Source organism: Mytilus galloprovincialis, chromosome 12 (genome assembly GCF_965363235.1).
Source record: "Mytilus galloprovincialis chromosome 12, xbMytGall1.hap1.1, whole genome shotgun sequence".
Taxonomy (NCBI): domain Eukaryota; kingdom Metazoa; phylum Mollusca; class Bivalvia; order Mytilida; family Mytilidae; genus Mytilus; species Mytilus galloprovincialis.
In genome coordinates, this window is record NC_134849.1 from 65,500,294 (window position 1) to 65,515,641 (window position 15,348).

Here is a 15,348-nt window from a genome sequence, read left to right on the forward strand (position 1 = left end):
GTCTATTTACTCTGAGTAGTCAGGTCAAGACCAGACCATGTGTTGTGTGTTGTTATATTTGTTTGTCTATTTACTGTGAGTAGTCAGGTACAGACCATGTGTTGTTTGTTGTTATATTAGTTTGTCTATTTACTCTGAGTAGTCAGGTCAAGTCCAGACCATGTGTTGTGTGTTGTTATATTTATTGTCTATTTACTGTGAGTAGTCAGGTCAGGTCGAGGCCATGTGTTGTGTGTTGTTATATTTGTTTGTCTATTTACTCTGAGTAGTCAGGTCAGGTCCAGACCATGTGTTGTTTGTTGTTATATTTGTTTTTCTATTTACTCTGAGTAGTCAGGTCAGGTCCAGGCCATGTGTTGTGTGTTGTTATATTAATTGTCTATTTACTCTGAGTAGTCAGGTCAGGTCCAGATCATGTGTTGTTTGTTGTTATATTTGTTTTTCTATTTACTCTGAGTAGTCAGGTCAGGTCCAGACCGTGTGTTGTTTGTTGTTATATTTGTTTGTCTATTTACTCTGAGAAGTCAGGTCTAGACCATGTGTTGTTTGTTGTTATATTTATTGTCTATTTACTGTGAGTAGTCAGGTACAGACCATGTGTTGTTTGTTGTTATATTTGTTTGTCTATTTACTCTGAGTAGTCAGGTCAGGTCCAGATCATGTGTTGTGTGTTGTTATATTAATTGTCTATTTATTCTGAGTAGTCAGGTCAGGTCCAGATCATGTGTTGTGTGTTGTTATATTTGTTTGTCTATTTACTCTGAGAAGTCATGTCCAGACCATGTGTTGTTAGTTGTTGTATTTGTTTGTCTATTTACTCTGAGTAGTCAGGTCAGGTCCAGACCATGTGTTGAAAGTTGTTATATTTGTTTGTATATTTACTCTGAGTAGTCAGGTCAGGTCCAGGCCATGTGTTGTTTGTTGTTATATTTGTTTGTATATTTACTCTGAGTAGTCAGGTCAGGTTCAGGCCATGTGTTGTGTGTTGTTATATTTGTTTGTCTATTTACTCTGAGTAGTCAGGTCCAGACCATGTGGTGTAAGTTGTTATATTTGTTTGTCTATTTACTCTGAGTAGTCATGTCCAGACCATGTGTTGTGTGTTGTTACATTTGTTTGTCTATTTACTCTTGAGTAGTCAGGTCAGGTCCAGATCGTGTGTTGTTAGTTGTTGTATTTGTTTGTCTATTTACTCTGAGTAGTCATGTCCAGACCATGTGTTGTAAGTTGTTTATTTGTTTGTCTATTTACTCTTGAGTAGTCAGGTCCAGACCATGTGTTGTAACTTGTTTATTTGTTTGTCTATTTACTCTGAGTAGTCAGGTCAGGTCCAGGCCATGTGTTGTTAGTGGTTGTATTTGTTTATCTATTTACTCTGAGTAGTCAGGTCAGGTCCAGACCATGTGTTGTGTGTTGTTATATTTGTTTGTCTATTTACTCTGAGTAGTCAGGTCAGGTCCAGGCCATGTGTTGTGTGTTGTCATATTTGTTTGTCTATTTACTCTGAGTAGTCAGGTCAGGTCCAGACCATGTGTTGTGTGTTGTCATAGTTGTTTGTCTATTTACTCTGAGTAGTCAGGTCAGGTCCAGACCATGTGTTGTGTGTTGTCATATTTGTTTGTCTATTTACTCTGAGTAGTCAGGTCCAGACCATGTGTTGTTTGTTGTTATATTAGTTTGTCTATTTACTCTGAGTAGTCAGGTCCAGACCGTGTGTTGTTAGTTGTTGTATTTGTTTGTCTATTTACTCTGAGTAGTCAGGTCCAGACCATGTGTTGTAAGTTGTTTATTTGTTTGTCTATTTACTCTGAGTAGTCAGGTCAGGTCCAGACCATGTGTTGTCAGTTGTTTATTTGTTTGTCTATTTACTCTGAGTAGTCATGTCCAGACCATGTGTTGTAAGTTGTTTATTTGTTTGTCTATTTACTCTTGAGTAGTCAGGTCCAGACCATGTGTTGTAAGTTGTTTATTTGTTTGTCTATTTACTCTGAGTAGTCAGGTCAGGTCCAGGCCATGTGTTGTTAGTGGTTGTATTTGTTTATCTATTTACTCTGAGTAGTCAGGTCAGGTCCAGACCATGTGTTGTGTGTTGTTATATTTGTTTGTCTATTTACTCTGAGTAGTCAGGTCAGGTCCAGGCCATGTGTTGTGTGTTATCATATTTGTTTGTCTATTTACTCTGAGTAGTCAGGTCTGGTCCAGACCATGTGTTGTGTGTTGTCATAGTTGTTTGTCTATTTACTCTGAGTAGTCAGGTCAGGTCCAGATCATGTGTTGTGTGTTGTTATATTTGTTTGTCTATTTACTCTGAGAAGTCATGTCCAGACCATGTGTTGTTAGTTGTTGTATTTGTTTGTCTATTTACTCTGAGTAGTCAGGTCAGGTCCAGACCATGTGTTGAAAGTTGTTATATTTGTTTGTATATTTACTCTGAGTAGTCAGGTCAGGTCCAGGCCATGTGTTTGTTGTTATATTTGTTTGTATATTTACTCTGAGTAGTCAGGTCAGGTTCAGGCCATGTGTTGTTTGTTGTTATATTTGTTTGTCTATTTACTCTGAGTAGTCAGGTCCAGACCATGTGTTGTGTGTTGTTATATTTGTTTGTCTATTTACTCTGAGTAGTCAGGTCCAGACCATGTGGTGTAAGTTGTATATTTGTTTGTCTATTTACTCTGAGTAGTCATGTCCAGACCATGTGTTGTGTGTTGTTACATTTGTTTGTCTATTTACTCTTGAGCAGTCAGGTCAGGTCCAGACCGTGTGTTGTTAGTTGTTGTATTTGTTTGTCTATTTACTCTGAGTAGTCAGGTCCAGACCATGTGTTGTAAGTTGTTTATTTGTTTGTCTATTTACTCTGAGTAGTCAGGTCAGGTCCAGACCATGTGTTGTCAGTTGTTTATTTGTTTGTCTATTTACTCTGAGTAGTCATGTCCAGACCATGTGTTGTAAGTTGTTTATTTGTTTGTCTATTTACTCTTGAGTAGTCAGGTCCAGACCATGTGTTGTAAGTTGTTTATTTGTTTGTCTATTTACTCTGAGTAGTCAGGTCAGGTCCAGGCCATGTGTTGTTAGTGGTTGTATTTGTTTATCTATTTACTCTGAGTAGTCAGGTCAGGTCCAGACCATGTGTTGTGTGTTGTTATATTTGTTTGTCTATTTACTCTGAGTAGTCAGGTCAGGTCCAGGCCATGTGTTGTGTGTTGTCATATTTGTTTGTCTATTTACTCTGAGTAGTCAGGTCTGGTCCAGACCATGTGTTGTGTGTTGTCATAGTTGTTTGTCTATTTACTCTGAGTAGTCAGGTCAGGTCCAGACCATGTGTTGTGTGTTGTCATATTTGTTTGTCTATTTACTCTGAGTAGTCAGGTCCAGACCATGTGTTGTTTGTTGTTATATTTGTTTGTCTATTTACTCTGAGTAGTCAGGTCCAGACCATGTGTTGTTAGTTGTTGTATTTGTTTGTCTATTTACTCTCAGTAGTCAGGTCCAGACCATGTGTTGTGTGTTGTTATATTTGTTTGTCTATTTACTCTGAGTAGTCAGGTCAGGTCCAGACCGTGTGTTGTTTGTTGTTATATTTGTTTGTCTATTTACTCTGAGTAGTCAGGTCCAGATCATGTGTTGTGTGTTGTTACATTTGTTTGTATATTTCCTCTTGAGTAGTCAGGTCCAGATCATGTGTTGTTTGTTGTTATATTTGTTTGTCTATTTACCCTGAGTAGTCAGGTCCAGACCATGTGTTGTGTGTTGTCATATTTGTTTGTCTATTTCCTCTTGAGTAGTCCAGTCCAGACCCTGTGTTGTTTGTTGTTATATTAATTGTCTATTTACTCTGAGTAGTCAGGTCAGGTCCAGATCATGTGTTGTTTGTTGTTACATTTGTTTGTCTATTTACTCTGAGTAGTCCATGTGTTGTTAGTTGTTATATTTGTTTGTCTATTTACTCTCAGTAATCAGGTCCAGACCATGTGTTGTGTGTTGTTATATTTGTTTGTCTATTTACTCTGAGTAGTCAGGTCAGGTCAAGACCGTGTGTTGTTTGTTGTTATATTTGTTTGTCTATTTACTCTGAGTAGTCAGGTCAGGTCCAGATCATGTGTTGTGTGTTGTTATATTAATTGTCTATTTATTCTGAGTAGTCAGGTCAGGTCCAGATCATGTGTTGTGTGTTGTTATATTTGTTTGTCTATTTACTCTGAGAAGTCATGTCCAGACCATGTGTTGTTAGTTGTTGCATTTGTTTGTCTATTTACTCTGAGTAGTCAGGTCAGGTCCAGACCATGTGTTGAAAGTTGTTATATTTGTTTGTATATTTACTCTGAGTAGTCAGGTCAGGTCCAGGCCATGTGTTGTTTGTTGTTATATTTGTTTGTATATTTACTCTGAGTAGTCAGGTCAGGTTCAGGCCATGTGTTGTGTGTTGTTATATTTGTTTGTCTATTTACTCTGAGTAGTCAGGTCCAGACCATGTGGTGTAAGTTGTTATATTTGTTTGTCTATTTACTCTGAGTAGTCATGTCCAGACCATGTGTTGTGTGTTGTTACATTTGTTTGTCTATTTACTCTTGAGTAGTCAGGTCAGGTCCAGACCGTGTGTTGTTAGTTGTTGTATTTGTTTGTCTATTTACTCTGAGTAGTCATGTCCAGACCATGTGTTGTAAGTTGTTGTATTTGTTTGTCTATTTACTCTTGAGTAGTCAGGTCCAGACCATGTGTTGTAAGTTGTTTATTTGTTTGTCTATTTACTCTGAGTAGTCAGGTCAGGTCCAGGCCATGTGTTGTTAGTGGTTGTATTTGTTTATCTATTTACTCTGAGTAGTCAGGTCAGGTCCAGACCATGTGTTGTGTGTTGTTATATTTGTTTGTCTATTTACTCTGAGTAGTCAGGTCAGGTACAGACCATGTGTTGTTTGTTGTTATATTAGTTTGTCTATTTACTCTCAGTAGTCAGGTCCAGACCATGTGTTGTGTGTTGTTATATTTGTTTGTCTATTTACTCTGAGTAGTCAGGTCAGGTCCAGACCGTGTGTTGTTTGTTGTTATATTTGTTTGTCTATTTACTCTGAGTAGTCAGGTCCAGATCATGTGTTGTGTGTTGTTACATTTGTTTGTATATTTCCTCTTGAGTAGTCAGGTCCAGATCATGTGTTGTTTGTTGTTACATTTGTTTGTCTATTTACTCTGAGTAGTCCATGTGTTGTTAGTTGTTATATTTGTTTGTCTATTTACCCTGAGTAGTCAGGTCCAGACCATGTGTTGTGTGTTGTCATATTTGTTTGTCTATTTCCTCTTGAGTAGTCCAGTCCAGACCCTGTGTTGTTTGTTGTTATATTAATTGTCTATTTACTCTGAGTAGTCAGGTCAGGTCCAGATCATGTGTTGTTTGTTGTTACATTTGTTTGTCTATTTACTCTGAGTAGTCCATGTGTTGTTAGTTGTTATATTTGTTTGTCTATTTACTCTCAGTAATCAGGTCCAGACCATGTGTTGTGTGTTGTTATATTTGTTTGTCTATTTACTCTGAGTAGTCAGGTCAGGTCAAGACCGTGTGTTGTTTGTTGTTATATTTGTTTGTCTATTTACTCTGAGTAGTCAGGTTAGGTTCAGAACATGTGTTGTTTGTTGTTATATTAGTATGTCTATTTACTCTGAGTAGTCAGGTCAGGTCCAGACCATGTGTTGTCTGATGTTATATTAGTATGTCTATTTACTCTGAGTAGTCAGGTCCAGACCATGTGTTGTTTGTTGTTATATTTGTTTGTCTATTTTCTCTCAGTTGTCAGGTGCAGAACATATGTTGTTCAGATTTAGTGCAGTACTCTGATTACATGTATGTGTCAGTGCTGTGTCTTATTTTCTGTGTTGAACATCAGTGTTGTGTCCTGATATGTGTCACATTCTGTGTTTAACATCAGTGTTGTGTCCTGTTTTGTCTCATGTTTTGTGATATGATATGTCCTGTGTTGAAAATCAGTGTTGTGTCCTGATATGTGTCATGTTCTATGTTGAACATCAATGTTCTGTCATGTGATTCATGTCATGTGTTGAACACCAGTGTTGTGTCATGTGATTCATGTTCCGTGTTAAACATCAGTGTTGTGTCATGATTTGTCACATGTTGTGTTTAAATGCATTCGTGTTGTTGCATGTGTCTCCTATTTTGTATTGAACACTAGTGTTGTATCATGAAATGTCTCATGTTTTGTGTCGACCATCAGTGTTGTGTCATAATGTGTCTCATGTTCTGTGTTGAACATCAGTGTTGTGTCATGATGCATCTTGTGTTCTGTGTCGAACACCAGTGTTGTGTAATAATGTGTCTTGTGTTCTGTGTTTTACACCAGTGTTGTGTCATAATGTTTCTCATGTTCTGTGTTGAACATCAGTGTTGTATCATGATGCGTCTTGTGTTCTGTGTTGAACATCAATGTTATATCATGATGTGTCTCATGTTCTGTATTGAACATCAGTGTTGTGTCATAATATGTCTCATGTTCTGTGTGTGTCATGATTTGTCTCATGTTCTGTGTTGAACATCAGTGTTGTATCATGATGCGTCTCGTGTTCTGTGTTGAACATTAGTGTTGTGTCATAATGTGTCTCGTGTTCTGTGTTGAACATCAATGTTATATCATGATGTGTCTCGTGTTCTATGATGAACATCAGTGTTGTGTCATAATGTGTCTCATGTTCTGTGTTGAACATCAGTGTTGTGTCATAATGTGTCTTGTGTTCTGTGTTGAGCATCAGTGGTTCGTCATAATGTCATGTTTTGTGTTAAACAACATTGTTGTGTCATGATAAGTTAACTTCTATGTTACATGTTTATCAATGTAGTGTCCTGATGTGTTACATGCTCTGTTTTTTACACCAGTGTTGTGTCATGATGTGTCTCATGTTCTGTGTTGAAAATCAGTGTTTAGTCATAATGTTTCATGTATTGAGTTGCACACCATTCTTGTGTCATGATAAGTTAACCTACTATGTTACAAGTTTACCTATTTGACAGTCAATGTTACAAGTTTACCTATTTGATAGTCAATGTAACAAGTTTACCTATTTGATAGTCAATGTTACAAGTTTACCTATTTGACAGTCAATGTTACAAGTTTACCTATTTGATAGTCAATGTTACAAGTGTACCTATTTGATAGTCAATGTTACAAGTTTACCTATTTGATAGTCAATGTTACAAGTTTACCTATTTGATAGTCAATGTTACAAGTTTACCTATTTGATAGTCAATGTTACAAGTTTACCTACTTGATAGTCAATGTTACAAGTCTACCTACATTTTACTTGATAGTCAATGTTACAAGTTTACCTACTTGATAGTCAATGTTACAAGTTTACCTACTTGATAGTCAATGTTACAAGTTTACCTATTTGATAGTCAATGTAACAAGTTTACCTATTTGATAGTCAATGTTCCAAGTTTACCTATTTGATAGTCAATGTTACAAGTTTACCTATTTGATAGTCAATGTTACAAGTTTACCTATTTGATAGTCAATGTTACAAGTTTACCTACTTGATAGTCAATGTTACAAGTCTACCTACTTGATAGTCAATGTTACAAGTCTACCTTCATTTTACTTGATAGTCAATGTTACAAGTTTACCTACTTGATAGTCAATGTTACAAGTTTACCTACTTGATAGTCAATGTTACAAGTTTACCTACTTGATAGTCAATGTTACAAGTTTACCTATTTGATAGTCAATGTTACAAGTCTACCTACATGTTACTTGATAGTCAATGTTACAAGTTTACCTACTTGATAGTCAATGTTACAAGTTTAGCTACTTGATAGTCAATGTTACAAGTTTACCTACTTGATATTCAATGTAACAAGTTTTCCTGTTGATACTCAATGTTACAAGTTTACCTACTTAAAATTCAATGTTACAAGTTTACCTATTTGATATTCAATGTTACAAGTTTACCTATTTGATATTTAATGTTACAAGTTTACCTACTTGGTAATCAATGTTAGCTCCGTTCGCTAGGCAAAGCTTCAATTCTTCTACTCTTCCTTTTTCAGCAGCTACAATAAGTTTCTGTAAGTAAGAAATAGAGTTTACATTTAACAGAATGTAAAGAGTGTAGTAACTGAAATGGTTTTCACACCAGACAATAATAATTATCAAACACTTTAAAATTACAGATTTTTATTGGTTAATACAAGGGAGACATTTTACACTATCCCATGGCTCAACTGGAGACCATTTTTTGAATGTCACTTTTTTGTGCAGACCAATCAAACATCAATAATTTAAAACAAAAACAAAACTGAATTTACGTACACAATTTTAAAGATAATGCTCAAGTTCTACATTTCGACCTCGCACCTTTTTATAGTCCGTCAACATCAAAAAGACATCTTGCTTCACTTTTGTTGTTTTTTCTAATAACTGTAACGATGTTATGTATATGACGTCATAGTTAATTACTTTCAATTTACAATTTGAAGAGGAAATTTTTGAAATAACACCAAACTGCTGAATCTTATAGATGTTATACATATACTTTCAATGTAAACAAAAGACTGGTCACTGATATTTCAATTATTCACTGAGAGATATCGAAGAGTGCAACATATTTGTTTGTATTCAAAAAGTTTTATGGTAAATTCTGTTTTGCAACTTTGTAATTAACATCCATACAAACCGAACTATTTGCTCTGATTTAACCTTTGCTGTGGAAACGTACAAAACATATTTATGTTTAACCCGTCCACATTCTGTATGTATGTGCCTGTCCCAAGTCAGGAGTCTGTAATTCAGTGGTTGTCGTTTGTTAATCTGTTACATATTTGTGTATCGTTGATTTTTTTGTGCATAAATTAAGCCGCTTTTTTCCTCATTTGAATTGTTTTACTTTTGTTATTTCTGGGCCTTTTATAGTTGACTATGCGGTATGGGCTTTTTGAAGGACGTACGATGACCTATATATGTTAATGTCTGTGTCATTTGGTCTCTTGTGAAGAGTTGTCTCATTGGCAATCATACCACATCTTCTTTTTTATTTTAGCCAAAAGTGCTGGTCCAGAAAACCAATTAATCAAGTATCATTTTGAAGTGTGGAGTATTTGAGTACTAGTTGACATCCCTACAAATGATCACATGCTATATTTTCTATCAAAAAGCACTAGAATGTTTGACTTAAGGAAGAAAAAATCTTACATAGTTCCAACTTGCCATTATTTCCTAAAATAGAAAAAAACAATATCTATAAACTATTGTCAGAGTCATTATTGTTACTATTACATGCAACTGAAAACCAAATACTGTTTTTGAACATGTAAACACAAACATTAACTTGTAAACTATGTAAAAGTTTCAAAGTCAATGCACCATGAAGAGGTGTTGGGGCTATATAATCTCCATGGAAACAATACTTGCAAATACCAATAAATTTGCATACTAGATTTCATTGACTTAACATTAGCAGTTCGTCTTAAACTGATCTAATCATAAACTAATACATGTAAACTAAGATAGTTTCAAAGTCATTAGACTGTGACTGAGGGGTGAGGCCAAATATTCTCCATGGAAATGAGATATGCCAATGCTTATACAACTGCATACCAAATATCATTGACCTACCACTTGTGGTTCCCTATAAACTGACCTAATCACCAACTAATACATGTAAAATAGTCAAAAGTTTCAGTCAATAGACCATGACTGAAGGGGCAGGGCCAAATATTCTCCATGGAAATGAGATGTGCGAATGCTTATACAACTGCATACCAAATATGATTGACCTACCACTTGTGGTTCACCGTAAACTAGACCTTATCACAAATTAATGCATTGTTGACGCCGTCGCCACCAACGACGCAGGAAACAGCATACTTATGTCTCGCTTTTTTTTTCAAGGCGAGACAAAAAAAAGAAGTCCAAAACACAACCAGATGCTCCGCAGGGCACAGCTTTATACGACCGCAGAGGTCAAACACTGAACAGTTGGGGCAAGTATGGACACAACATTTAAGCTTGATACAGCTCTGAATTTGGATTTAGCTTAAATAGTTGACACAACATAGGTTTCTTACACAGAATGAATGAACTTAAATTGGACATTTACCTATTATGGTCCAATATCCAAAATCTAAATACATGGTTAGATTCAGCATATCAAAGAACCCCAAGAATTCAATTTTTGATGAAATCAAATAATGTTCAATTTTGGACCCTTTAGACCTCAATGTTGACCAATTTGATAACCGGGTCCAAATATTAAAAATATAAATACATGGTTAGATTCAGCATATTAAAGAACTCTATATATTCAATTTTTGTTAACATGGAACAAAGTTTAATTTTGGACTCCAATTTGGACCAAGTTGAAAACTGGGCCCATAATCAAAAATTTAAGTACATGTTTAGATTCAGCATATCAAAGATCCCCAAGAATTCAATTTTTGTTAAAATCAAACTAAGTTTAATTTTGAACCTTTTGGACCTTAATGTAGACCAATTTGAAAACAGGACCAAAAATAAAGAATCTAAACGGTTAGATTTGGCATATCAAAGAACCCCAATAACTCAATATTTGATGAAATCAAACAAAGTTTAATTTTGGAACCTTTTGGCCTCTAATTCCTAAATTGTTGGGACCAATACTTCCAAAATCAATCCCAACCTTCCTTTTGTGGTCACAAACCTTGTGTTTAAATTTCATAGATTTCTATTTACTTATACTAAAGTTATAGAGCGAAAACCAAATGTCTTCGGACGACGACGACGAAAAGGCCAACGTCATACCAATATAAACACGACCAAATTTTTTTTAATTTTCGCAGTTGTATAAAAACTTAACACTGACCAATGAACCGTGAAAATGAGGTCAAGGTCAAATAAAACCTGTGTGACTGACATATAGGTCATAAAATATTTCCATACACCAAATATAGTTGACCTTTTGCATATAGTATTAGAAAAAAAGACCAAAACTCAAATTCTATACTTTGACCACTGAAACATGATAAATGAGGTCAAGGTCAGATGACAACTGCCAGTTGGACATGTACACCTTACAGTCCATCCATACACTGAATATACTTGACCTATTGCTTTTAGTATTTGAGATATGAACTTGACCACCAAAACTTAACCTTGTTCACTGATCCATGAAATGAGGTCGAGGTCAAGTCAGTCATGAGGATTTTGCAAGGTACGCACATGTATACCAAATATAGTTATCCTATTACTTATAATAAGAGAGAATTTAACATTACAAAAAAGCTAACTTTTTCAAGTAGTCACTGAACCATGAAAATGAGGTCAAGGACATTGGACATGTGACTGATGGAAACTTCGTAACATGAGGCATCCAGATCTTCCACCTTCTAAAATATAAAGCTTTTAAGAAGTTAGCTAACGCTGCCACTGTAGCCACGGCCTCTGCCAAAAGTCGCAGGCTTGACAAAAATTGAAATAGTTTCTACAGCATTTAGTATTGATATAGTTAAACCAAATTTCTATCATACCAGAATTTTAAACCCAAGTTTGAATAAGTGACATAAGCTCATCACATATCTTAATTTAAAACAATGTAATTGTCCTTTCAAATTGTAAATCAAGTGAAGAATTATGATATATATGTAATGTTTTACCTCATTTTGGTGACTCGAGATCATACATTGACATTCACTTTTCTGTTAGAAAGTTGTCTCATTGGCAATCATACCACATATTCTTGTTTTTGAATCAATACTAAATTCAATAAACAGCTGCGCCATGAGCGCATGATAAGCCGACGTCTTGTGTGGAAGTTTTATGCAATAATCATAAATAGTTTCTGAGAAAGTTTAAAGCAATAACCATATATAGTTTTTGAGACAAGGCGGGACATGTGAAACCCCCCACCCTGTTTTTTTTTTTTTTTTTAAACTAAATATCATTAAAATAAAATTTTGAATCAAAACCAAAAAGTATACAGATCTTTAGATTAATATAACAAAAAAGTGTGTAAAGTTTTAATACAACAATCATAAATTATTTTTGAGATACCGCGTGACATGTAAAAAAAACCTCCCCTGTTATACAAAATACTCAAGAACTCAAAAATAAAATTTTTAATCATCACCAAAAAGTATACAGATCTTTAGATTAATATAACAAAGAAGTGTGTAAAATTTTAAGCAATAATCATAAATGGTTTTTGAGATACGGCGCGACATGTAAAAAACCCTCACCTGTTTTACAAAATACTCAATAACTAAAAAAAAAATGTTGAATCATCACCAAAAAGTATACAGATATTAAGATTAATATAACTAAGAAGTGTTTAAAGTTTTAAGCCATAATCAAGAATCGTTTTTTAGATACGGTTCGACATGTGAAAAAAACACACCCCTGTTTTAGTTACAAAGTGCTGTAACTCAAAAAGTTTTAATCTTATTTTCACCAAAAAGTATACAGATCATTTGACCATCATAAGAAACAACTATATTAAGCTTCATGAAATTTGGAGGAGTCATTCTCAAGTTACGGTGCGACATGTTTACGCCGGACAGACAGACGGACAGACAAGGGTAAAACTTAATGCCCCCTCTGCTAAGGTGGGAGCATAAAAAGGAATACATATATGAATCACATTATCAATTCATGCAATAAATGACTCCCCCCCTACTGACCCCTTTCCCTCCTCAAACACACACTACTCTTAATAATGCAAGAATGCACATGCTGAAATGTCCTGCCTGCTTCACTTTTTATGATTTACTTATGTTGATAGTGACATAAAGATGAATGAAGCTTGACTCGCAGGAAAAGGTATCTTTCCACCCTCTTTATATGTCTCGGTTTCTGATTAGTCAAATTTTTTGGGAAGGTCCCTTGCTAAAAATAAATATTTCTTGGAGTTATATTATTTTATATGTAAAGTCCAGAGAGAGTCTGAACGACATTGATGGAATGGGAAAATTTGAGTCTTAAAAAAATAAACTTGTAACTCATTACACATACCTCAAATAACACTATTTGGATTTTTTTTTACAGAATCTTTTACAAATTTACTATCTGGATGTTAAGTTCGATTCAGACAGAAACAAACAGTTTTTTCTTAAATACTTTTTATAATTAATCCTTTACCTGGAGTCTTATATTTCCGATCGGGTGTTGGTAGACGAAATAATTACAGTTGATATACTTGGGTAGGCCTGCTCAAAATGATTCAGACAACAAAGGTAGGCGTGTTATACATCATTGTGTAGATAAATCCATTTATATTTAAGGCATAACAGATTTTAGTGAGATTGACAACCGAGAAATTGAAATATAACGGAATTTCACAACCAGGTGAAATTTTTCAAAAATTTGAGTTAAGTACCTTGTGTTATTTTAAGGTATATTGGATTTTTTTTCTGAGTCAAGTGCCTATGATAGTTCATGTATGATGTACTAACTTTTAACAAAAGCCTGACTGGAAAGGGATCAACTCCACTAGACAATGGTCAACTTGACTAGACAGGGATCAACTTGACTGGACAGGGATTAAATAAATACTGATGATAGATGTTTAAAATGAGAATATACATGTTTTTATTTCAGGTTGAAATTATAATAATATGTTATAAAGATGCTTGTGTGTTGTTTGATTCCAATTTTACCTCTTTTATTGATTGGTTGCTGTGTCATTGATATAGGCCTCTAAACTTTCACTTACACAGGATGCATTCTTTGTTTTTGTGTCTTTGGTGTATAAAATGTGAAACATATCTGTCAATTACCTCCCCCTGGTAGAGTTAAAATTCTTCAAGTGTCTCTCTTTTGAAACAAATTTCAGAAGTAAATGATCATATACTGTAGATACTCGCTTATAAGTCGGAAGTTTGGGAGTAAAATTCAGAATCCAGAGAGGGGTACCGACTTATTAGCGAGATCCAGCGACCAGAGGAAAAATCCAAGCTCGAGAAAAGTGGTCAGGAGTGAATTGCCTGGTCAAAACAACGTTGGTGATTGCCAAACCTACATAAATCCCTAAATTAAAAGTTTTTGTTGAAAATAAATGACTACAATATTGTTTTTGTGTTTTATTTATTCTCTGTTAACCTTTTTCTGTCAATTTGTGTTGAATTTCCGACTGTTTCCGGTTTGTGTATTGATGGTCAAATGGTTTGTGCATAAATCCAAAAAGAAAGAGCCAAGAACCAAAAATGAAAACGAGATAACAATGTACCAACTATGTAAAAGGATGCATTCAGCGGAGCTATTGTGTCATTATTGTGATATCATGATATCAATTCAATACTTATAAATCATACAATAATCAAAAATAATTTTAAGATTCATTCCCAAGATCAAAATATTTTATTCATTAAAATGTCTCAGGTAAACACAAAGATTACAAAATTGATTGGCAAGCCAATATAATCCATTGATAACCCCTAATTAAGAGACAAAGAGTTGTATTCACTAAAGGTGTGAAAAACATCAGTGATAGGTGACCAGATGACACTAATGAGTTGGGAGTTATTTTAATATAAAGTTGATTAGCTTCACTTAATTTTTTCAATCCTTTAATCATCACAATATAATAAGAATTATGAAGTGCACATGCTCCTTTATGAGTGCTGTGAAAATATTGATTGACTTTAAAATTTTTCAGGTTCATATTGGTTTATGTTCGCTTTTCTCAAACAATAGGTTGTTAGTCATACCCTACAAAATCATTGATGCATTAAGTAAACAACACATGTCTAATCTGTAATCAAACAGTGAACAAAACAACAGGAATAAATACATCTTTATTGTCAGCTGCAAAAAAAAAAGTCCAAATTTTGTCCGACTTATACGAGGGTCAAGACTAAATCCTCAGAATTTGGAGATGAAAAGGGCATCTGACTTATTGTCGGATCGACTTATAGGCGAGTATCTACGGTATATTAAAATATAGTTCACATATAATAAACACTTACCTATAACACCAGCTTGACTGGACAGTGATCAAAACAACTGGTCAATGATCAACTTGACTGGACAGGTATCAACTTGACTAGACAGGGATCAACTTGGCTGGACAGGGATCAACTTGACTGGACAGGGATCAAGTAAATACTGATGACAGATGCTTAAAATGAGAATATAAATGTTTCTATTTGATGTTGACATGTAACATGTTATAAAGATGCTTGTTTATTGTTTGATACAAATTTGACCTCTTTCATTAATTGGTTGCTGTGTCATTGATATAGGCCTCTAAACCTTTACTCATACAGGATGCATGTTTTGTTTTAGTGTCTTGTTTACTACATAAAACCACAGGTCTTGTGCTATTTTGATTGTGACCTCATAACCTTTACTCATACAGGATGCATTCTTTGTTTTTACCGTCTTA

At 34.7% G+C, this 15,348-nt stretch overlaps 1 protein-coding gene across 2 annotated transcripts in view; it reads right to left on the reverse strand.

Moving 5' to 3' along the window:
- The window catches only part of LOC143054574 (uncharacterized), a 111,032-nt gene that overhangs the window by 70,228 nt on the left and 25,456 nt on the right, over positions 1 to 15,348 (reverse strand). For both annotated transcript variants that reach the window (XM_076227594.1, XM_076227595.1), the window contains exons 6-8: positions 14,930 to 15,081; positions 9,186 to 9,209; positions 7,980 to 8,060 (exon numbers count right to left, since the gene is read on the reverse strand). In XM_076227594.1, the coding sequence (XP_076083709.1) occupies positions 7,980 to 8,060; positions 9,186 to 9,203 (99 nt within the window). In that variant the 5' untranslated portion in view covers positions 9,204 to 9,209; positions 14,930 to 15,081. The remainder of the gene's footprint in view (positions 1 to 7,979; positions 8,061 to 9,185; positions 9,210 to 14,929; positions 15,082 to 15,348) is intronic.